Genomic DNA, 23346 nt, shown 5'->3' on the forward strand with positions numbered 1-23346 from the left:
GAAGCTGAACAGATACCACCAACAGAACCTGAAAATCTAACTTGGGGGCCGTTCAGACTACGAAAAACACCGGTTTTCAAACCGATTCTTGCATGTGAAGTTCATACTCACCCCGAATCCCCCACAAGCGAATCAGAGGCTTGCACACCCGTTCCGTGGCAAATGCCCCTTAGAGTGGGTTAAAAGAAATCGGCGCAAATAGCGTTTCTTTTGAGAAACCCCGGTTCTATGGAATATGAACTTGCGCCCGATCATGACTGGGGCAAATTGAGGGAAGGATTTAGGTCAGAGGGTGGGCAAAGGGCAGGGCATTCCCTCCCATCATCAGAAAGGAGGGAGGAGGATGAGGAGGAGGAGGAGGAAAGAGCTGAATCTGGATGCAAAGGGGTGACTTTTGGGCTTCAGAGGTGGGGGTGGAGAAAGTGATGAAGGAGGAGGAGGAAGAGGAGGAGGAGGATGAAGAAGCTGGGAGAAAGTGTCAATGGGCATCCCCGAGGAAGGAGAGGGTCTGAAGGAAGGAGGAGGAGAAGAGATACATAGATATATAGATAGATCGCGAGCAGGAACAAGGGTCAATTCAGGGCAAGTCAGGGCGCTACAGCAAGGGATGCCTCTGCTATCTGGCAGAGACCTTTTTCCTTTGCATTTTATTTTTTTTTTTAATTATTTTTGGCACAAAATGCGCATGTTTGTAGGTAATGATATATAGACATACATAGGTATATAGATAGATCGTGAGCAGGAGCAAGGGTCAATTCAGGGCAAGTCGGGGCGCTACAGCAAGGAAAGCCTCTGCCATCTAGCAGAGACCTTTTTCCTTTGGATTTTATTTTTTTTTATATGCGCGCATATGCGCATATTCTTTCCTTTGGAATGACTGCTGCAATGAGAATGAATTAGAATTCGAATGTACTGTTGCAACTTGGCAAACTGATACAGCTGTTGCTACTGTCTTCAGGGGTAGCCTATTTTTTCCTTTGGAATGAGTGCTGCAATGCTGAATGTTACAACTTGGCAAATTGATACAGCTGTTGCTACTGGTTTCAGGGGTAGCCTATTTTTTCCTTTGGAATGACTGCTCCAAAGCGAGTGAATGTTAGAATGCGAATGTAATGCTTCTCTTTCCAATTAGGCAAATTGGTAAATTGATACAGCTTTTGTACTGTCTCTAAGGAATTCAGGGGTAGCCTAGGGAAAGTTAAAAAAAATGCATCCTTTTCTGGCATTCCGAGGTGAGGAATTAATTTTATTGTTGTTGTTGTTGTTATTATTATTATTATTACCTGTGTATGAGGCATTCTGGGGTGCCAAAGGAGTAGAATACAGGCTACAGAGATGGCACTAGCTTTCATTTTGGGGTTGAAAATGGGGCCAAGGGCAGATCATAATCTACAACACTGACCCAAATGCCCACAACACACACGCACCCCAGAGGTTTTTAAATTTGACAAGTGGTGCCTGGTCCTTTAAAAAAAAGGGAGGGGTGGAAAGCACACTTCTGATGCCCCTATCAGTGCTGGAAACGTCACCTATGACCATCGCGGAACTAACTTTGATTGACAGCCAGGCACCTTCACCTTAAACCCGAATTCTCCAAGAGGGCATTTGTGTTAAAATGCCCCTGATTGGTAGTCAGCACTTGCTTCTGGAGAGATTCGGGAGGGAGCCCCCCGAATTTGACCAGTTCGTTCCAGAGCAATGCCACCAGTGTGAATGAGCCCTTGGGGAATAATCATCTTCAGCAACGAAGAGTGATTGCAAGACCAGACCAATAAACAACAGAATTGTTTCCCCGATATCAGAGTGAGCAATTTATTGAATAACCACAATACTTCAACTTCGTATACAAGGTGCTTTGGAGTTGGTGTGTCAATAACTCAGTTCTTTGAAGAAAGTCACTGTGATCATATTAGGATTTGTTCCCTGAACCAAATTCTGTCCTCTGCTGCAGGGTCCTGTTAACTGCACAAAATGGAGGCTTCATGCTTTCTCATAGATTCTGGTCGAGGTAACGTTGTTCATCGTACATTCCTAGGAGGGAAAACTCCAAAGAGTCAGTGTATGATCAGTACTCTGTAGTTTCATATCAAACTGTGTTCTTTTCACATCCGCTGAAATATTTAGAAACCTAGCTGTACTATTTTCCCCTCACTTCAGATGCACTCACAAATCCTTCATATGCTTCTGCACTGTGCAGTCATTTATGACTGTGGACAAGTGATATATCTGGTGGCCCATATAAGGGGAGACTTGCTCTTATCAGTCCTCAGTACAATGATATGATATGAATTTAATCTCCCTCAAGATAAATGGCTTTGGATCCAAGAGTTCTGTTCTAAACATTAACAATGAGAACAGAACAGAACCCTTTGCAATAAGGAGGCAACCTCGGCAAGAATCCTGTTGGCATACTTGACTAACCATGGTGAAAACCTGAAAAAATGCAGCACTGATGAGAGAAGCCAGAGCCAACTCTGATCAACTTGCTTTTCCAATGCCTTACTTTCTTCTTCGCCACAAAGCTTGCATGAACTTTTCCCCTGCTGGCAGCGCTAGCTATGGCAGTGTCACACACCAAAGAGACTCCAGCCTTTAATGACTATTCCCCAACAAAGGGACTGCTGCAGTTTGACATTGCTTTAACTGCCATAGCTCAATGCTATTGGATTTTTAAATTTGTAGTTTTGTGAGAGTGCTCTGGTGCCACAACAAACTACTTCCAGGATTCTATTGGATTAATTCCTACTAATTCTAAACTGTATTAATTCTGTAGTGTGGCAGTAGGCAATATCTGGAGGACTATGCCTTCCACATCCTTGATTTACTCAGGAACTAATTCTTAGTTTATTTAAATCCATATTATATCTAGGGATATGAGTACTAATGTATATACCACTTCTTTAAAATGTCAATTAATTTCCACTAACCATTTCTGTCTGAAATCATTGCTATGCCTTTGCAAAGGGGTAATACATATTCAAAAGAATAAAGACAGGCTCCAGCCAAACTTAAGGACATTTAGGCTGCCCTGATTTTAAATGAATATACATGAACACTATCACTGTGCCAAATGAATTATACTTATTCATTATAATGAAATAGTGCCTGAAATCCCTAAAACTCAGATGATGCCTTATTCAGTTTAAGTGGTTTCCAAGTAAGTTTTTAAAACAGTTATTGCATTTCCATGTTCTGATTAAAGGATATGTATCTTTGGCCCGTTACAAACGGGTGTAAAGTACGTCCTCAGGATGTACTAGGGTTAGGAAACGACGTGCTTTACGCATGCCCCTAACCCTATTACGTCCTGAGGACGTACAAAATGGCGGTGCCCGTTCTACACGGGGGCCGCCATCTTGATGTCGTGGATGCTTAGCGTCCACACGACGCGCAGCGGAAGCGATGCCATGAGTGCGTGACTAGCGACTCACGGCGCCACTTCCGGGGCGCAAAAAGAAGCGCCATTTTGGTGCTTCTTTTTTGTGGAGCCGGGGAGCCTCGCAGTTTGGCCGCTGGGGCTCCTCGCCGCCAATGACGGCGGTGGCAGACCACCGCTTTCAGGTGGTCTGTAACACACCTCTGATTGCATAGTTTGCTTATGTTTTGTTTAGCCATGAGTTTGATTTAAGTGTCTATTTTGTTAGCACCTTGCTTACAAAGGCAACCTTGCACCTTGAGCACCTTTTCAGGATAGAGACACATCAGCTACTTCCAATTCTGTACTATGGCACTCAACAAAATAAGTTCCAAAACTTACTGAAAAATTGAGTGTGCATTTGTTAGCACTTACACACTTAAAATATGTTGTTTTGATGTTAAAACTGTTTCAGAGTTGTATCCTATCCCCTACAAGCTTTGCAGGGAAAAGAATAGGTTTTCTTTCCTACAGCACTTGGTAGGGGACTCTGGGATGCTCCTAGAGCAGGGGGTGAGGGGCCTCATGCTCTCAGGTCAAGTCAAATCCAGCCCTCCTGGGGTTTTCCATATGGCTAGCCCCACTCCTTATGTCAGTATTATTTGATGGCCTTACAACTTCTCTATATTTTTATTTCCATTCTCAAATACTGGCACACCTCTCCTTAGTCTTAGTTACTTTAAATAAAAATACAGTGGGAGTGTTGGTTCAATTTCTTTGCCTTTGGCTCCATCATTGCTGGCATTCAGTTTCACAACAACGTATTTCAAATTTAATGTGGTCCTTGAACTGGAAGAAGTCCTCATCCTTGTTTTACAATGCAGAAGAGGTAGATCTTTGGTTTGGCTTGATTGAAACAATTTATATACTTTCCTTATCACTGACTCAGAACATTGTCATCTTCCATATTTGTAAACCTCTACAGATCTTGAGAAAAGTGAATTTACCATAACCAGCTTTCCATCCTCTATTTTCCTTTTTATTGTGGTCTCTTTGCCATCCCATTTCTGCAAATGAACCAGTGTGCCGTTCTCTAATGTCACAACACTCTGTCAAAAAAGAGGGTTAAAAAGGAGCAATTTAGTTAATGTATTCTAACATAGGAGTAAACAACACCTGTAAAACCCCAAGAGTCCCAAGATCACATAGCCTGGGTCAAGGCAGTGTTAAGGAGTTTAAACTGGCTTGTCATGATTTCCTCTGCAAAGGAGGAAATCATGTGGAGGCATTGTCCCAAGGCTATGGGGCCAGCCATTGTCCTCTGGGATGCTCTGACTGGCTGCTTGGACACAAAAGGAAGTCTCGTGATTGGGACACCATTGTGGGACCATGGACAAGATCTGTAATGATTCTTACACCAGATTCTCAGGACAGAGTCTTGCAGGACTGCCAATTCCGCAAGACATCTTGCAAGATTTGGTAATATAAAGGGCCTGCCCAGGCAGGAATCTGCCATTTATGGCTAGATCAAGGGTTAGCATCGTCAGATGCTGGATTTTAAGCAGGAATGAGATAATTGCTAAAACCAGAGAACTGTAAACAGTCCTAAAAGAAGAAAACTCTAGGCTACCTATTACATGCTTGGAAGCTCAATCATGAAATTAGAGAATCACAGAGTTGGAAGAGACCACAAGAGCCATCCAGTCCAACCCCCTGCCATACAGGAGCTCTCAATCAAAGCATTGCTGACAGATGGCCATCCAGCCTCTCTTTAAAGACCTCCAAAGAAGGAGACTCCACCACTCTCCAAGAGAGTGTGTTCCACTGTCAAACAGCCTTTACTGTCAGGAGGTTCCTCCTAATGTTAAGGTGGAATCTCTTTTCCTGTAACTTGCACCCATTGTTCCAGGTCCTGTTCTCTGGAGCAGCAGAAAACAAGCTTGCCCCCTCCTCAATATGACATCACTTGAAATATTTAAACAGGGCTATCATATCACCTCTTAACATTCTCTTCTCCAGGGTAAACATCCCCAGCTCCCTAAGCTGTTCCTCATAGGGCCTGGTTTCCAGACCCTTCACCATTTTAGCTGCCCTCCTTTGGACACGCTCCAGTTTCTCAACATCCTTTTTGAATTCTGGTGCCCAGAACTAGACACAGTATTCCAGGTAGGGCCTGACCAAAGCAGAATATAGTGGCACTATTACTTCTCTTGAACTAGACACTATACTTATTGATGCAGCCTAAAATTGCATTGGCCTTTCTAGCTGCTGCATCGCACTGTTGACTCATGTTCAGTTTGTGGTCTACTTGGATTCCTAGATCCCTTTCACATGTTGTCTCATTCAGCCAGGTGACCCCCACCCTCTATCTCTGCATTTCATTTTTCCGCCCTAAGTGCAGTACCTTACATTTCTCTGTATTGAATTTCATTTTGTTAGCTTTGGCCCAGCTTTCTAATCTATTAAGGTCATTTTGAATTTTGATCCTGTCCTCTGGAGTAGTAGCTACTCCTCCTAATTTGGTGTCATCTACAAATTTGATAAGTATGCCCCCAATTCTGTCATCCAAGTCAATGATAAAGATATTGAATAGCTCTGGGCCCAGGACAGAACCCTGTGGCACCCCTCTGATCACTTCTCTCCAGGATGAAAAGGAGCCATTGTTGAATACTGTTTGGGTTTGGCTGGTCAATCCATAGTTTTTGCAGTATTTTAGTGTGCAAAGAAGCCTGGGGAAAAGGAAATTTGTTGTAGATTAGCCTTCCCCAAACAGGCAAAATCTAGTTGTACTGAATTACAATCTCTATCCCTGGGTTGGGAATATGAGAGTTTAGTTTAACGCATCTGTAGGACTTCTAAATAGGAAGGAGTCTAGCAGAATAATCAGGCCATTCAGGATGAATTATTGTACCTGTCAAATAGGATACCATAATGCCAGCCAAGTCAGGTTGAGAGAGAGAGAGAGAGAGAGAGAGAGAGAGAGAGAGAGAGAGAGGAGGGGGAGGGAGGGACTGGAAAGTTGATTGATTGATTTCTTAGCAGGACAGCCATTGACTCTTTCGACTTTTCCAGTGGTGGGGAGGGAAAAACCACGGGCATCATTAAGCAGTCATAGCCATTATTTTTGTGTGGTAAGATTTGGCTGCTGCCATGCCAAGAACTCTACTAACTTCCAGAAACCAAATAGCATAGTGCTATTTCCTGAAGGCTTCCCAGGGCAATTAGTAATAGTTAAGAACCTCCAATATTTACCCAATTCAAATAGAAAATCAGTCTTTCCGATAGTGATCGGGGACCCTTTACACTACAAAATTATACCACCATGATTCCACTGCTATGGCTGCATTTGATGGAATCCTGGAATTTGGAGATGTACTAGAGCGCTCTGACTTAGAATTCAAAACACTCCTCCCTCAAATGCAAATCCCAGAATTCCATAGGATATTGCCATGGCTGTTAAAGTAGAATCACAGTGTTATTACTATATAGTGCTAAAGAACCCCATGCACTTTTGAGGTTACTTTCTACACTACCATTTTAAATGAAAATCTTCTCCTGCACCCATTCCCTCATGGTCCAGTCAGAAATAAAACATAAGGTAAAGAAAAGACCTCACCTTTACTTTCCTGTCATCTGCTGTGGTTTCATCAAATTCTTCCCCCAGTTTGAAAGAAATCTCTACGGTCTTGAAACTGCTCTCTGATCTGATAGTCATGGCATTACCATTGCAGGTGATGATGACATTGGGTTTGGCAACACCACCAATCTTCCTTGTGGCAAAGCCCACTCCTAGAAATTGAAACAGATACATTAGACTGTCTCATACACACATCTGAAGCTGCTGGACCTTAGAGGATCACTAAGGAGCCAACAATTTAAAGTGTGTAGAGTGACACAAGCCAATTCAACCTGGGTCATGCCAAAATTGCCACAAAATTGCCATGGAGACTCAAAGTATTAAACTAATTTTTATGATGGCAACACAGAAATTTACCAATAATGTGAAAGGTTTCTATATTTACATCAGCAATAACTTTTGTCACTACATGTTAAATTATGAGGTGCCTTTTATATTTTTGTATTCTTGTACTTTTTATCATAAAGGTTTTATGAGTTTGGCTAGCACAATAAACAATGATCACATGTTATGGATATTTTATAGAACAAAGGAGTAAGGAACTGAAACCCACCACACACTGGTGGGTAGGAGATACAGTCCCTTAAAGTCCATAATTTCCCCTCTTCATATCAAGAAGCAAGCCAGACAAGCATTTGAATCAGCCTTGGCAAGAAGGGAGCAGGCTAGTTGAATCAGTGCTACCTAATTACCTGCTGCGGTGTGTTTTGTATGCTGTGTGCGAGGAGGAATCAATTACTTTTTTCCAATGCGCCAGGGACTAGTACATATAGGTTACAATTATTTCTTCCCAGAAACTCTCCAGGGGTTGACAGCTGATAACTTATGAACTGACAATAGTCCACGGACCACTACAGTACTTTGCACTGACAATAGACCTCAGAGCAACACTTTGAGCAGAATCGAAATGTGGCATACACAGCTCTATCTTTTAATGGAGGAAAATGGCTGAGGGGCTCAAGAGAAGTGTTATCCTTAGCATCTGCTACAGGTGGTGTCTGATTCACTCTGACCAATGACAGAGATGGCTTTGGCTAGTTCATATTGGATAAGACTAATAAAGGCACCAGATCCCGTCTGATCTTGGAGGCCAAGCAGGTCAGCCCTGGTTAGTACTTGCATAGGAGACTGCCAATGAATCCCAAATACTGTAAGGCTAGATTTCAGAGGAACCACCTCTGAGTATTCCTTGCTTCAGAAAACCCCACAAAATTTATGGCATTATCTTATGTCGACAGGAGACTTGAAGGAGTGTACACACACACACACACACACTTCTCTTTAAGCCCAAGGCCCAAAATTCACTCTCACAAAAAAGCAGCCCACATTTGAGCAAAGGTTTTATGTGGGGTTTTTTTTAATCAAACTAAAAATTTCTCGCCTCCTCCCAGCTTCCAATTTTAAAAAAACCTCTCCATGACTAAAACAATTTAGGTGGGGGACATGGTGAATTAACCCCCACTTGCAGAGTATTTGGAAATTAATTTCTAAAAAGTAGGGGGGGATAATAGGGAAGTGGAGACTAAACAGCCTTTCAAAGTCTCATAGAAAGCCAATAGGGTCCCGCAAGATGGCTTTACATTATGGTGGGAGTCATCACACTGTGTAGTAACAAATCCCACCATTAATCTGGCCCAAGGTCTTCTTAATCAGCCCCAAAACTCACTGGATGACCTGAGGTCAGTCTGTCTCTCAAGGTTGTTGCCAGGATAAAATGGAAAGGAGAGCCATGAACACCACCTTCAATTCACTGAAGAAAGGTGGAGGATAAATATGTAACTAAAACATCAAGGCCAGCTATACTGTTCCTTTTTCATGAAACTGAACTGCTCTGCTCATGATTTCAAAGCATGGCTGGTAGCAAGAGGGATGTTAACAGGAGACCCCTACAGTCAAATTCCCTGTCCCAAGAGATTGTTCATTTTCCAGTTTCTCTGTATTTAATTAGCAATTGAAGACATCTCTCTTTAAACAAGCTTTTGACTCCACTGTTTGGTTTTGTTTTCCCAAGAGGTACCTTTTGTATCTTGTCTTTGCTGTGGTTCCTAGCTGGTTCAACCAGTTATTTTATTGACTGATTATATTTTCATGCTTCTTTTTTGTTTTGTAATCTGCTTTGAAAGGGGTGTTTCTTTTGTAAATAAACCCAATTCCCTGTTTATATACTATAAGTTTGGCACAATGAGGCTATGCCACTGCAATATTGTTTGGCACAAGGAAGTTTGTAATGACTTGCCTCTACAAGTCTTAGTTCCCCATGAGCTTTAGTGGTTACTGTATTTTAAAGATACAATCAGATAATACACTCAAACTGCTAATTTAATGAGTCAATGAAGCCTGTTCACTAGTTTATTCAAGTGAATAAGACTGCCGTGTAGAAAGTGAGCTGTCACAGCCCAGAGTCACTATGGTAGCTTTAACTGAGCATAGTGTATTAAAGTAAGTTGTAATTAATGTGACATTTGATCACATCAGAAGCACTTTACAATTATGAGCAATAAAGTCATAGCTTGAGTTGGAAAGCCACCATGTTGTTGAATAAGTGGCTTAGCTACACGGTATCAACGCTTGGAAAAGTTATTATGCTCAGTGACCATTTGGCAGAACAGGCAATTCTGGGAGGTGTTCTTCAAAAAGCAGCCTTTCCTAATCTCTGCACGGAAGAGGGTGGTGTGGTGGGAAATTGCCTTGGAAACAGTCTTTCAGAAGGTTAGGCTACTTGTTCAGTTAGTGCTCTATGGTTTACACTGGCTGGTAACAGCTCTCTATCATCTCAGACAAAGCTTTTTCACTTCATTTGTTACTAGATACCCTTTTTGATGGAACTGCCACAGATTCAAGGCAGGACTATAGAACTAAATCCCTCCACAGGCTCTATTCACACACTAAGAAATGTAGATCTTTTCTCAGTTTATGTCTGTCCTTACTCCCAAATCTCTTGATTATCCATCAGATGTGTGCAGGGGAAGGGATGGTGAAGGGGAGGGGGGATACTTTAATCCAAAACTACAGTAAAATAAAGGTTTATCCATAAATTCAGCTCTAGGAAAGAGTCCAAAGCTAAAATCCTACACGCATTTACATGCACACAAGATGCATTTCTAAAATATGTGGGATGCAGTCATTGACTAATATCCCACACTTCCTTAACCACAGGGTAGACAATTCATTACAAGATTCACACCAATTTGAGAATCATGGTCTGGCAATACCATGTTTAGTTCCAACAAATGCATGCTCACTCTTGGTTGGTTACAAGATACTGTCTATGGATTTTCAAGATTTCTTAATGAACCAGCATAGCTTCTTTTTTTGTCTATTTCAGTATCCTCAGAGGTACTTGGAACAGGTAAGTCCAGTGGGACCTTGTTATCCGCTGGGGTTTGGTACCAGGATCCCCTGTAGATAACAAAATCCGTGGCTTGCTATTTGGAATTTATACTTCTTTTGAATACTGCTTGAATCCGTGGATAAAAAAATCTGTGGATAAGCAGCGCTGACTGTAATAATAACAGTAGCAGCATGCAGCCCACACTGTTAATTCTTCCAGTCAGGAAAATGACAGTGAGGACTTCCTTTCACATTTCTGCAGTATCGTGTTAGTATTGCTATACAGAAATCATAGCTGTACTTTTCATCTCCTACCTACAATTCTGCACAACCTACTACCTCATTCAACAATCAGGTTAAGCAGCAATTCTCTAGGAGATACTCAACTGATAGCCAAATTGAATGTGTTCATAACGCAACTTTCACTTAATTCAATAGGACTTTAACAGAGAAATAGTATTCAGATTATTAGTCAAAATGACAGGGAGGGCAGACAAAAATAGAAATTAAATAGAACGAACGTAACAGACAAGTATGTGACCAAACTGGAAACCTAGCAAACATAACTCAAACTATAGTACTCCACCCTACACCTGTTACTGGTACAGTAACAGACAAGTAAGCTCAGTCTTGTACAATACAGCAGCTACATTTACCAAAAGGGTAGAAGTCTGAGACATAGTCATATTAGTCTGCAATATCAGCACACAGTATCTATTCCAATCAGCAAAGCCTTCCAACTTTCATCTTGACTTCATGACTGTATGATCTTATGATAGACTATTTGTATTAATTTATACTTTTATACCACTGTTTAAACTTATTATAGCAATATTTTATTAATTTTATATATTTTTGTTGGTGGTTTTAAATTGTACACTGTAGGCAGGCTTTTATTTCTATTTTGGATTGTTTTGCTCTGTAAAGCACTTATAGTGTTTGACAAATATAAATACAACAATAATAATAATATGCAAAGGGCTCTTGTAGCACCTTTGAAACTAACTAAGCAAAAGAAGTTGTAACATAAGATTTTGTAGACTGGACAGCTGAAAAAAGTAGACCAAATTTACCAAAAGTATTCAGTTTGTAATTTAGCTAAACTACTTCTAAACTGATGCTGATAATTTTATTGGAAGGGGATGAGGTGGGAAAATACAATTTTTCCATAAATAGTAAAAAAAAAAACTAAATTAAAATATAAAATTCATTCCTAGAATCCTAGAAAACCAAGCATGAAAATATTTCTTACCAAGTTCTTTCATGTAGTCATCAAATTTCTCACTGGAAACTAACTTCCAAGTTCCACAAAACTGTTCACACATTGTGTAGGATTTGCTCTGTGAAACAAGTTCCTAAAAATCTCACAAAGACAACACCCACTCTACTACTACAAAGCACAAGAATGACTTTTAAAAGAAGCTCTGACCATGTGACCTTGTAGGATTAACCAATAGTAACTGAGGCTGACAAGGGGTCCAATTACCTGATTTTTCCCCCTTCTTTCTTTGTAGGTCATAGTGGAATTACTCATCAGACACACAGAGCATTAAATTGTCAGCATTTCACTATTTTACTTAAAGGGCCTGGACAGTTTCTGATGTTCCTTTTCTTTTTAGTGCTCTTTGTCTGGAAGGAAATTTTTTTGCTATTAAAGCACAATCAGTCACATAAGCAAGCGCATAGCATTGTACTTTGATTTAGCATTAGCAACAATGACCTTCAATCCCCTTGCTGCCCACCCAAACCCTGCAACACGCCCAGAAACATTAATGGTGCAAGTCTGTGCATGTTTACTGGGAACTAAATCCTCCTGTAGTCAATGAGATATGGCCCCAGGTAAATATGCATAGGATTATAGCGGAAAGCAATTAGGTTTCTCTTTTAATCTCTACACATGGAATGAAAGACAAGAAAGTAGCCCTTTAATCACCCAAAAGGGTGGTCACAAGTAAAAGAGGGTAGCACCCTTCACTTTTAATAATAGTGAAAAAGATGGAATTTCAGCATGCTGTCATCTGTAGTAGCAGTGATGGTGTGTGCCCTCAAGTTGTTTCTGTCTTCTGGCAGCCCTATGGCAAACCTATCATGGGATTGTCTTGTCAAGATTTGTTCAGAGGAGGTTTGCCATTGCTATCCTCTGAGGCTGAGAGTGTGTGACTTGCCCAAGATGGCAAATGGTGGTGAAACTGAGCTGGGAATTGAACCCTGGTCTCCAGAGTCCTAGTCCAATACTCAAACCACTACACCACACTATCATTAATACCTGCTAAACATCTTCCTCTTCTGGCTTCAACAGGACCTTAAAAGGAACCAGCCTGGTGGGTTAACAGTCTATACGCATAAGATGTTGTGGAGTGTCTTCAAGTTGTTTTCTGACTTATGGCAACCCTATACATGGGTTTTCTTGGCAGAATTTGTTCAGAGGGGCTTTGCCATTGCCTTCCTTTGAGGCTGAGAGAGTGTGACTTGCACAAGGTCAACCAGCAGGTTTCCATGACTGAGCAGGGATTTGAATCCTAGTATCTGGAGTCCTAGTCCAGTGCTCAAACCACTACACCATACTGGCTCTTTACACATAAGGCATAACATAGCCCAATCCTGAAAGTATACTGTCATTATATAAGAGTAATAACACTAATAATAATAAGAGTGTTAAAGGATAAAAGAAATAAACCATCTTTTAAAATAATTCTAATATCTCAGGCAATAAAATAAAACTGTTATATTAAATTATATAATTAATTTTACTGTTCTTATTTGTGACTTCTGTCTATATTTAAAGAGCACCTTTAAAATTCTGTTTTTAAATATGTTTTAGTCATGTATTTCTTGTTTTAATTTTTTTAATCCATTGTAATCACCTCTAGGTTCTAGTGGGCTCAGGAGCAATAAGCACATGCCTTAAAGAAACAGTAATAAATTACTGAAGGAAAGCTTTGGCATTACAGGTTGAGTATCCCTTATCTGAAAATCCAAAATATTCCAAATCCAAAACTATTTTCATGGCTGGCTGAGATAGTGACATCTCTGCTTTCTGATGGTTCAGTGTACACACAAACTTTGTTTCATGCACAAAATTATTAAAAATATTGTGTATAAAATTACCTTCAAGCTATGTGTATAAGGTGTATATAAAACATAAATGAATTTAATCTTTAGACTTGGGTCCCATCTCCAACATATCTTATTATGTACAGTATATGCACATATTCCAAAATCCCAAATACTTCTGGTCCCAAGTATTTTGGAGAAGCGAAATCCAACTTTATAGCCATTTTATCGGACGCTACAACAGTTGATAATGAAGCAAAATATTAAGGGGTGTTTCCTCCCCTGTTGAGTACTATTAGAATTCATTTTCAACAAACATGCAAATATGTCATTAGAATTCTAGTGTTAAAATGAAGAAAAATATTCTGGACTGTGGCTAACCACATGCAACTGGAACCACAGAAAGTGAACCAATAGATACACGTGGACTACTGTGTTACTGTGTTGCCTTATCGCCAAACATCTTAGCGTGGAGTACAGTAATTAAAAACATCTTAAATGATGTAAAGCAATTCAATGCAATCAAAGTAACCATCAGTCTTGTATTTGTCATGAAAGAGTTAAACATGGAGAAACTATTCTTGGGAGTTTTCACAGTATCATTTCAGCATTGCATTCGTCTAAACCAGAGCAGCAGCAAGAAAGCATCTGTAACCTGGAGGCACTTATTTCTGCCTTCTGAAGGTACTTATTTGTGAGTTTCGGTTACTGAAGTCTGTGGATCTATTAATGGGTAAGGAGTTTCATGACTGTACATTCTACATTTTTACTCAAAAAGAAGTCCCACCACACTGAGTATGGGATTTTTAAATTGTACATATGATTAGAAGCTGTACTGTGTTATTTGAGTCATGTCTACTCAGAGGTAAGCCTGACTGAGTTCAATAGGACTCCTAAGAAATCCCCCTTGTGGGATGTCATACTGAGGAGGGAACAAGTTTGTTTTCTGCTGCTCCAGAGAACAGGACCCGGAACAATGGATGCAAGCTGCAGGAAAAGAGATTCCACCTCAACATTAGGAGGAACTTCCTGACAGTAAGGGCTGTTCGACAGTGGAACACACTCCTTCCTTGGAGAGTAGTGGAGTCTCCCTCCTTGGAGGTCTTTAAACAGAGGCTGGATGGCCTTTTGCTGGGGATGCTTTGATTGAGAGTTCCTGCATGGCAGGGGGTTGGACTAGATGGCTCTTGTGGTCTCTTCTAACTCTACGATTCTATGATTCTATGATTATTGTAAAGCCTAACACAATGGATACTTCTATTTTTTGCCATAGTCTTTGGCATTTCATAGGACAAAAACAGTAAGGACATCTGCTTATAGCTTATAGCAAAGCCTCCACTAATATATCACATAGAAGATCCTCTCTGTCTAGACTATTCTAATACAGGACTGGAGGACCTTTGGACTACAGTGTCTGTAATCCACTTCCATTTTTCACGCTGGGCCTGATTCCAGAATATGTAGAGGGCTACAGATCCCTCACTTCTGTTCTCATGGTTAGTGTAAGCACCTCAGCTTCTTAGATCCTCAGGGAAAAATTTGTTACAGCCTTGTAAAACTAGGCTGTCAGCGACCTCCCAGAGGACCTTCTCAGCTGTTGCTTCCAGATTGTGGAATGGCCTGAACAGTTCTCCAGACATCGGAAGGAAAATCTAACTGCTGACCTCCGACTTCACCACAGTTATTGTATCAATTTTTAAGTTATGTTTTTATGTTTTTAATTCCACACTGTTTAATTGTATTTTAAGGGGTGGGTGGGTTGAGGGTTTGGACTGTATATTGTAACTTTGTAAGCCGCCCCGATTGCTTTTTGTAGAGAGGCAGGATATAAATGAATTTTATTATTATTTATTATTGTATCTCAGCTGAAGGACTGACAGCACAATCATGCTCATATTTACACAGAAGTGGGTTGCATTTACTGCAATGTGGCTTATAATAACAATAATAATAATAATAATAATAATAATAATAATAATTTTTATTTGTATTCAAATCAAAGCGGTTCACAACATACAAGCTCCTCCCTCCCTAACAGTCATCGTTCGGCCTCTGAGGGAGAGAGAAGGCTGGCCCAGTACCATCAGGGGCTAGCCTGAAGACAGAGGCTCCTCCCTCCCTAACGGTCATCTTTCGGCCTCTGAGGGAGAGAGAAGGCTGGCCCAGTACCATCAGGGGCTAGCCTGAAGACAGAGGCTCCTCCCTCCCTAACGGTCATCTTTCGGCCTCTGAGGGAGAGAGAAGGCTGGCCCAGTACCATCAGGGGCTAGCCTGAAGACAGAGGCTCCTCCCTCCCTAACTGTCATCGTTCGGCTTCTGAGGGAGAGAGAAGGCTGGCCCAGTACCATCAGGGGCTAGCCTGAAGAAAGAGGCTCCTCCCTCCCTAACTGTCATCTATCGGCCTCTGAGGGAGAGAGAAGGCTGGCCCAGTACCATCAGGGGCTAGCCTGAAGACAGAGGCTCCTCCCTCCCTAACGGTCATCTTTCGGCCTCTGAGGGAGAGAGAAGGCTGGCCCAGTACCATCAGGGGCTAGCCTGAAGACAGAGGCTCCTCCCTCCCTAACGGTCATCTTTCGGCCTCTGAGGGAGAGAGAAGGCTGGCCCAGTACCATCAGGGGCTAGCCTGAAGACAGAGGCTCCTCCCTCCCTAACTGTCATCGTTCGGCCTCTGAGGGAGAGAGTAGGCTGGCCCAGTACCATCAGGGGCTAGCCTGAAGACAGAGGCTCCTCCCTCCCTAACTGTCATCGTTCGGCCTCTGAGGGAGAGAGAAGGATGGCCCAGTACCATCAGGGGCTGGCCTGAAGACAGAGGCTCCTCCCTCCCTAACAGTCATCGTTCGGCCTCTGAGGGAGAGAGAAGGATGGCCCAATTCCATCAGGGGCTGGCCTGAAGACAGAGGCTCCTCCCTCCCTAACTGTCATCGTTCGGCCTCTGAGGGAGAGAGAAGGATGGCCCAATTCCATCAGGGGCTGGCCTGAAGACAGAGGCTCCTCCCTCCCTAACTGTCATCGTTCGGCCTCTGAGGGAGAGAGTAGGCTGGCCCAGTACCATCAGGGGCTAGCCTGAAGACAGAGGCTCCTCCCTCCCTGTCATCATTCGGCCTCTGAGGGAGAGAGAAGGCTGGCCCAGTACCATCAGGGGCTGGCCTGAAGACAGAGGCTCCTCCCTCCCTAACTGTCATCGTTCGGCCTCTGAGGGAGAGAGAAGGCTGGCCCAATTCCATCAGGGGCTAGCCTGAAGAAGAAGAGCCCTCCCTCCGGTCCATCTGCCTTGGTCCAGGCCTCAGAGGGAGAGAAGAATGCTGGACCTGATTCCTTCCCCCCTCACCATTCCCTTCTCCTTTTGTGTCATGTCTTTTAGATTGTAAGCCTGTGGGCAGGGAACTGTCTGTTATCCCCTCTATTGTAAACCGCTCGGATTCCCAGTGATTGGGCGGTATATAAATAAAACCTATTATTATTATTATTATTATTATTATTATTATTATTATGTCACATGCTATAGCAATGCAATACATCAACAGTGACATCAGCGATCTCATACAATTCAACAAAATTCCTCAAAAACAATATACAAAGCAGTCAAAGCCATCAGTTGAGGCCTGTTGCTGCCGGCCTGCCTCTCTCCCTCTCAAGATGGTGGTTGGAAGGTTAACTAATTGTGTTACAGCCTGACTGCAGCCTAAATTACACCTGGAACTTCCTTATCTCTCCCAGGTACTTATCCTCAACTCAATTCATTTGTTAAACCAACTCATTTTATTATTGTTCCTTCAAATATGAGTGTTTACATTTCCACATCTGCTGCTGTTGTATGGTTTGACATAGAGCTGATTTATGGTGATCTTATCCTAGGGGTTTCTTGGCACGATTTATTCAGAGGTTTGCCATTACCTTCCTCTTAGACTGAGAGAGCATGACTTCCTCAAGTTCACCCAGTGGGTTTACTAGTCCAGCACTCAAACCACTATACTAGGCTGGTTCAATTGCCTTCTAAGGATTGCAGGAGATGTGATTGCTTCTGTCATCACCATCCAGCAGCAAAACAAAGCAACAGCAATTTGACATAAGAAAAGTGACCCTAAGGCAAAACAAATAACATATCCTGGTATGGTGGCACTTTCCCTGCAGTATTGCCAAGTAGGCAATCCACAACAGCACCCAACTGCATATTAGCTTGCTTGGCAAGATCCAGTTATTGTATTATTAACATTTATCTGTCCATAACTGTGAGGATTTCACTGGATTCTGCTAATAAATTTTAATTCAGTGGTCAGGGTTTTGTGTCAATTGTAGGACTCCTGTGCCTTGAACAGCTGGGTGAAAGAAATGATGTCAACAGGGACAACATGACGAACAGATGGTGGTGGTGGTTGCTGTTGTTGTGTACCTTTGAGTCATTTCTGACTTATGGTGACCCCCAGGCCCTTTGGACTTTTCTTGGCCAGATTTGTTCAGAGGGGTTTTGCCATTACATTCTTCTGACTCTAAGAGAATACTGTATGTGATTTCTCCAAGGGCTGAGTGGGGAATCAAACCCTGGGTGCATCTATACTGTAGAAATAATGCAGTTTGACACTACTTGGCTTCATCCTGCAGAATCTTGGGATTTGTAGTTTTGTGAGGCTCCAGCACTCTTTGGCAGATAAGGCTAGACCATGTAAAACCACAGATCCCAGGATCCCATAGGATAGTGTTACAGAACTTAAATTGGTGTCATACTGCATGATTTCTAGTGTAGATGCACCCCTGGTCTCCAGGGTCCTTATGCAAACATCCAAACTACTACATCACTCTGGCTCTGTATGTAACATACAGGTTACAGCTGTTTAAATGGTCTTTTTTGCACTCTAATTATTGGTCCAGGAGCTCTGTCCTTTTTTTGCATAGAGCCACCCCAGGTCTTTGGCTATGTTTGCATGTTATCTTTAAAATTAAAAAATTGTACCATCTGTGTAATTTGACACCTGAGGTGTGGGTACACACACACATACATATTAAATTGGGCAAACTATACACTCTTGCTAAAGATGAGTAGAAGAAACTTAACTTTAACATGTAATAATATAATAGCCTAAAAGTGATACTGTGCTCATGAACCTTTCTCTCATTTTTGAAAGGAAATGATCCCATCTGAACCTTGTTCCCACAATCCTCCTCCCTCCCACCAACCCCACCCTACTTTTCTGGCTCTTCACTCTGACTCTTGTCATACTTTTTTCCCTTTTTCGTTAGAGGGGAAATGAGATTCCTGTTATACAGCTGCGCTGTTAGAGAGGGAAATTATCCTATTATTCTTCATGGCAAACAGCTCCTGTTAATGTGGCTCTTGGGACAGAAAAGCTTGAACAAGAATGGAGTTCTGTGCTGTTCTTTTTCTTGGCAGGACTCCTGTTACAATTTCAATTTATTCAACAGATAAAGTTTTCCACATCATGGAAGGAGTTCACACAACTCTTGTGCACTGAAGAAACAAAGCTTCAATCATGTTGTGAGCAGGCATGAAAAGCAGGGCTTGTCCAGGACAAAACTATGGTGCGTTACAGACTGCTGAAAAGCGGCGGCCTGTACCTGCCCCTTTCCCCGGGGTATCAGGGCTTCAGTGGCCAGAACGGCAGCTGCTGAGGCCCCGATCCGCCGCTTTCCAGGCCGTGGGGAAGCGGCAAAAGGCCGCTTCCCTGCAGCCTGGAAAGGGGTGTCCTTGAGGCTTCAAGCCCCAAGGACACCCCGCGGCAGCGGGGAGGAGGAGAAAGGGGCTGCTTGGCCCCTTTCTCCCTTGCGTTGCTGGGCACAGCCGTCTCAAGGCTGCGCCCAGCGACGCAAAGCAGCGACGCAAATCAGGAAGGAGCTCCGAAACGGAGCTCCTTCCTGGTCCGCGCAAAGGGCGCACTAAGCGCCCTTGCGTGGAGCGATGACGTCACATCTGCGCCGCCCCGTATAGAGGCGGCGCGGTCGTGACGTCGTCATGCCGGCCCCCATGTAGATGGGGTGCTGCCATTTTGTACAGACTCAGTCCGTACTAGGGTTAGGGGGGTGCGGAAGCACCGCACCTTCCTAACCCTAGTACGGACTGACTCCGTACTAAAAGGCCCGTCTGTAACGGGCCTATGTGTCCATCTGAGGAAATAGACCAAGTCTACAAAAGCTTACGCTACAAATTTTACACAGTTTGTCTCAAAGGTGCTGCAAAATCCCTTTGCATAAAACTATGAGATTGTTTGTTTTAATATTTATTACTTTTTTGCACATTTGCTGGTCAGAAAACAGTGTGGTTACTTAAAATGTTGGCGATAGGAGCATTATATGCACACACCCCAACATACGAAAGTAATGCATGGTCACTTCTTGTTAACATAGAAAGGTTTCTACTTATCCTCTGTTGCTCCTTTCTCTTAGCTATGAAGAGATACCTTTGTGCCAGATACTGACGAAACTCAAGATCTATTTTTATTAGCACTGTCATGGCAAGGCAACTGGTGGAAAGATCTTGCTCATGCTTGTTGATCTTCTCACATGTGCTGAATACACACAAATAGCTTAGGACCCATCCTGTGGTTTGTCACCTCTAGTACACATGTGATATGTGCTAATATGTGAAAAAAATAATTCAGTATGTAATGCTTAGTCGGAAGTCAAGTCCTTAATGTTCTACACATGTAGGCAGGCACAGTGTGGAGTGCAGTTATAGCAGTTTGATAAACTCTCATGGCTCCAGTCTAGTGAATATTGGGATTTGGATTTCGGGGAGATACCTAGCAGCTCTTTAGCAGAGAATTACAAGTACCCACCAAACTACAAATCCCAGGATTTCATAGGATGGACCATGAGAGCTAAAGTGCTATCAAAGTACTATAACTACAGTCAGCCCTCCATATCCACAGATTCATTATCCACAGACTGAGCCATCAATTTTGTCATTTGTATTAGGGGCACCATATCTATGTCATTGTATTTAATGGGACTTCAGCATCCAATGATTTTGATATCCATGGGGGGTCCTGGAGCCAAACCGCAGCAGATACCAAAGGCCCACTGTACATAGCTCAAGTGTATTGGTAGGGCAGTAAATTGATTTTAATGGTAGGTTGAAACTACTCAGTACACAAATCTTGCAGATCTGTTTCAGTTCTGAAAGCAAATCAGTTTGCTGGGAAGAATTCTACCCTGGTTTTTGTGGGTTTTTTGGACTAAAAGGCCGTGTTCCAGAAGAGGTTTTTTTCCTGATATTTCACCAGCAGCTGTGGCTGACATCTTCAGAGAAAGCTGGCATGGAAGAGAGTAGGGTATATATACTTTTGGTTGAGAGGAAGCTATTTGCATGTTAATCTGTGTATTATGTTGTTCAATGGCAAGTTCCACCCTGCTTTCTTTGCAGAAGGTTATATTCAGATATGTTACCCTTGTCCTTACTTGCCATGGACTAGGGCTGGTCCTTGGCACTTGATATATAAAGTGTTGCTTATGCTTTACAATAACAGCAAGAAAAGATTTTCATGCATCACGAAAGTCCTGTTTATTAAATATCCTTCTGAAAAAAAATATTCATCGATCTACAAAAACGGACAGAAAGTATCCAACTACATTTTACTACTTAAAAAGAAAAATTTGTTCCTAAAGTATGATGTGGAGAAGTATATGGGAGAAGTAAACACCATCGTTATTGCTTACACTAAAATTACACAGATCACCAGCTCAGGTGTTTCCGTTTTCCTGGATATAAAGTTTTTAGGTTAAGACTGTTTATAGTGGGACATATTTGTTTCTAATCACAAGTAATTAGGGGGAACAAGCAACATTGTTGTAGGCTTCCTTTTAAATAGTTCAGTGAATGGACTGTGCTGCCTTGCATTCTAAATGAATGCTGCATGATTGTTATTTCAGAGTCAACAGCATTTAATGCTAGATATTATCCAGGCTAGTATAGTAGGCCCTTGATATCCGCTGGGGTTTGGTTCCAGGACCTTCTGTGGATACTAAAATCTGTGGATGCTCATTATATCCATTATATGCAATGGATAGGAAAATGGTGTTCCGTATATAAAATGGCAAAATCAAGGTCTGCTTTCTAGAATTTATATATATATTTTAATATTTTCAAGCCGTGGATGCTTGAATCCATGGATATGGATGGGCAAATGTATAGTGGTTTCAAGAGGCTTTGCGATGAAAAACAAAGTGGAGAGCCTTTTAGTAGTACTATAACTTTCAGTGCCTTCCCTTTTAGTAGGCAGAACTCATACAGAAGACCAACCCACCCAAAGTTATTTTTCATTCCGCACATCTTACCCAGTGGCAATGAAGATTTTGATCACGTATCAGGTGTGGACATTAGTGTGATAAATGGTAAAAACTTGTGATGTTCCTTCCTTAACTGACCGTCTCTTATTCTCAGTTTGCTGGAAGGCAGGAATTCAACAAGGGAAACCTTTTTACCACCATAGAAGGGATGCCACATTGAATTTCATGCAGCACTTAAAGTCACTGACTCCTGTCAATGAAGACAAAAGACAAGAAAGCATGCAAGGGATACTCTTAGTTGATAATCTGTATGACCATTTGTCTGAAACAATTTCCAGAGGAGCAGTCATTTTATTGCAACAAATCCAACATGGAGTTTTGACGTACTTCCATAAGCCAATAAATTTCTTATGGCACATGATTTTGACTACTACAGTCCACTCCAGCACATTTGTGAAATGTTTCTTGAATTATAATAAGCAAGGTAGTGGTTCTACCCACGTAATACCTTTATAGGAACAACTAAATGCAAAAAAACATGTTGCAAGCTTTTGAGGCTTTACTGGCTTCTTCATCAAAGATGGTAAAAAACATACAGGGGGGGGGGGGGGGAAGAAAATCAAGACATGTTAGTCCCAAGCCTTCACACTTTTTTTCTTTTCTTCTCCTGCATGATCTTTAACATTTTTGCCTGATGAAGAAGCCAGTGAAGCTTTGAAAGCTTGCAACATGTATTTTTTTATTTTTTGCGTTGTTGGCCCAATAAAAATATCACTGTTTTGTGGATTTTGGATGTTATTGTAATTTGCTACATGGCCAAAAGGCTACCTCTGGATGTATTTACACAAGTAATGTACATGGAAATTGAAATACAGGCAGTGATAATTTTCTTAACAGTGGCCACTGACAAAACAGCTGTGGTGCAATAACACAGACATCCTTGAAAGGAAGAACTAATGTGATTTTTAAAAAAGACTGTCCCTATGCAAGCTATAGGAGATAACAACTGAACTCTTGGGAATTTTAAAGACAGATTCCAATGGGAAACAGCTGGTCTGCATTTCATCAAGAGCTTCATTCCTGTGCCTGGAACAAGGAGAATGTTTTCTTTAAAATAACACAGACACACACACTGCATACAATCCTTGTCACACGCACCTGGGACCAAAGCACCACATTTGGAGTTACTCCCAAGTAAAATTGCATTGAGTTGTGCTGCAAAGTTGCCCTTGTTGGGAGCATGTTTGCAGTACTACAGTTTCCTTCAGCGAATGCATAAAGACATCTGAGTGACGGACTGTATTTTTGCAAAGCATTTTTAAAAAAAGCCTTTCCAGAGTTTCAGAATGATTTTGCTAATTTTGGCTTCTCTGCTGGGTTTTCAATCTTGAAATTTCTCTGTTAGAAACCAAGCGATTTTAATGTTATTAATCTGGTTGAGGTTCATGACATTTAGACTCAGTTTAGCCTTTTGCTTTTACTTAAAAACAGTCTGCTAATACTCTACATCATTAATCTAATAGTCAATAGTTTACAATAGTTTAAGATAATAGTTTAAGTCCAACTGTTGGTGAGAGAACCCTTGACTCAATGGAATTTACATAATAGTTGATTCTAAATTTTCAGTGATTCTACAGGTCTGCTGTATGTGGGATAATAACTGGATTTAGACTAAAGCTTTTTTATTTTGCATTTTTTCCAATTCCACCTGATCCTGGAAGTACATGTTCTT

At 41.7% G+C, this 23346-nt stretch overlaps 1 protein-coding gene across 1 annotated transcript; it reads right to left on the reverse strand.

Annotated features, from left to right (window-relative positions):
• Nucleotides 1–1796: 1796 nt before the first annotated feature.
• Nucleotides 1797–11690, reverse strand: LOC149317449 (fatty acid-binding protein, adipocyte-like). Its single transcript, XM_089518913.1, has 4 exons — nucleotides 11575–11690; nucleotides 6972–7144; nucleotides 4363–4464; nucleotides 1797–2031 (listed from the first exon to the last, which is right to left on the reverse strand). Exons 1-4 carry the CDS (start codon nucleotides 11645–11647, stop codon nucleotides 1981–1983), a joined length of 399 nt encoding a protein of 132 aa, XP_089375039.1. The 5' UTR covers nucleotides 11648–11690; the 3' UTR covers nucleotides 1797–1980.
• Between the last annotated feature and the right edge of the window lie 11656 nt (nucleotides 11691–23346).

The sequence above is a fragment of the Sceloporus occidentalis genome, unplaced genomic scaffold (assembly GCF_023333645.1).
Source record: "Sceloporus occidentalis isolate IW3139 unplaced genomic scaffold, rSceOcc1.0.p SCAF_3, whole genome shotgun sequence".
In the NCBI taxonomy this organism is placed as follows: domain Eukaryota; kingdom Metazoa; phylum Chordata; class Lepidosauria; order Squamata; family Phrynosomatidae; genus Sceloporus; species Sceloporus occidentalis.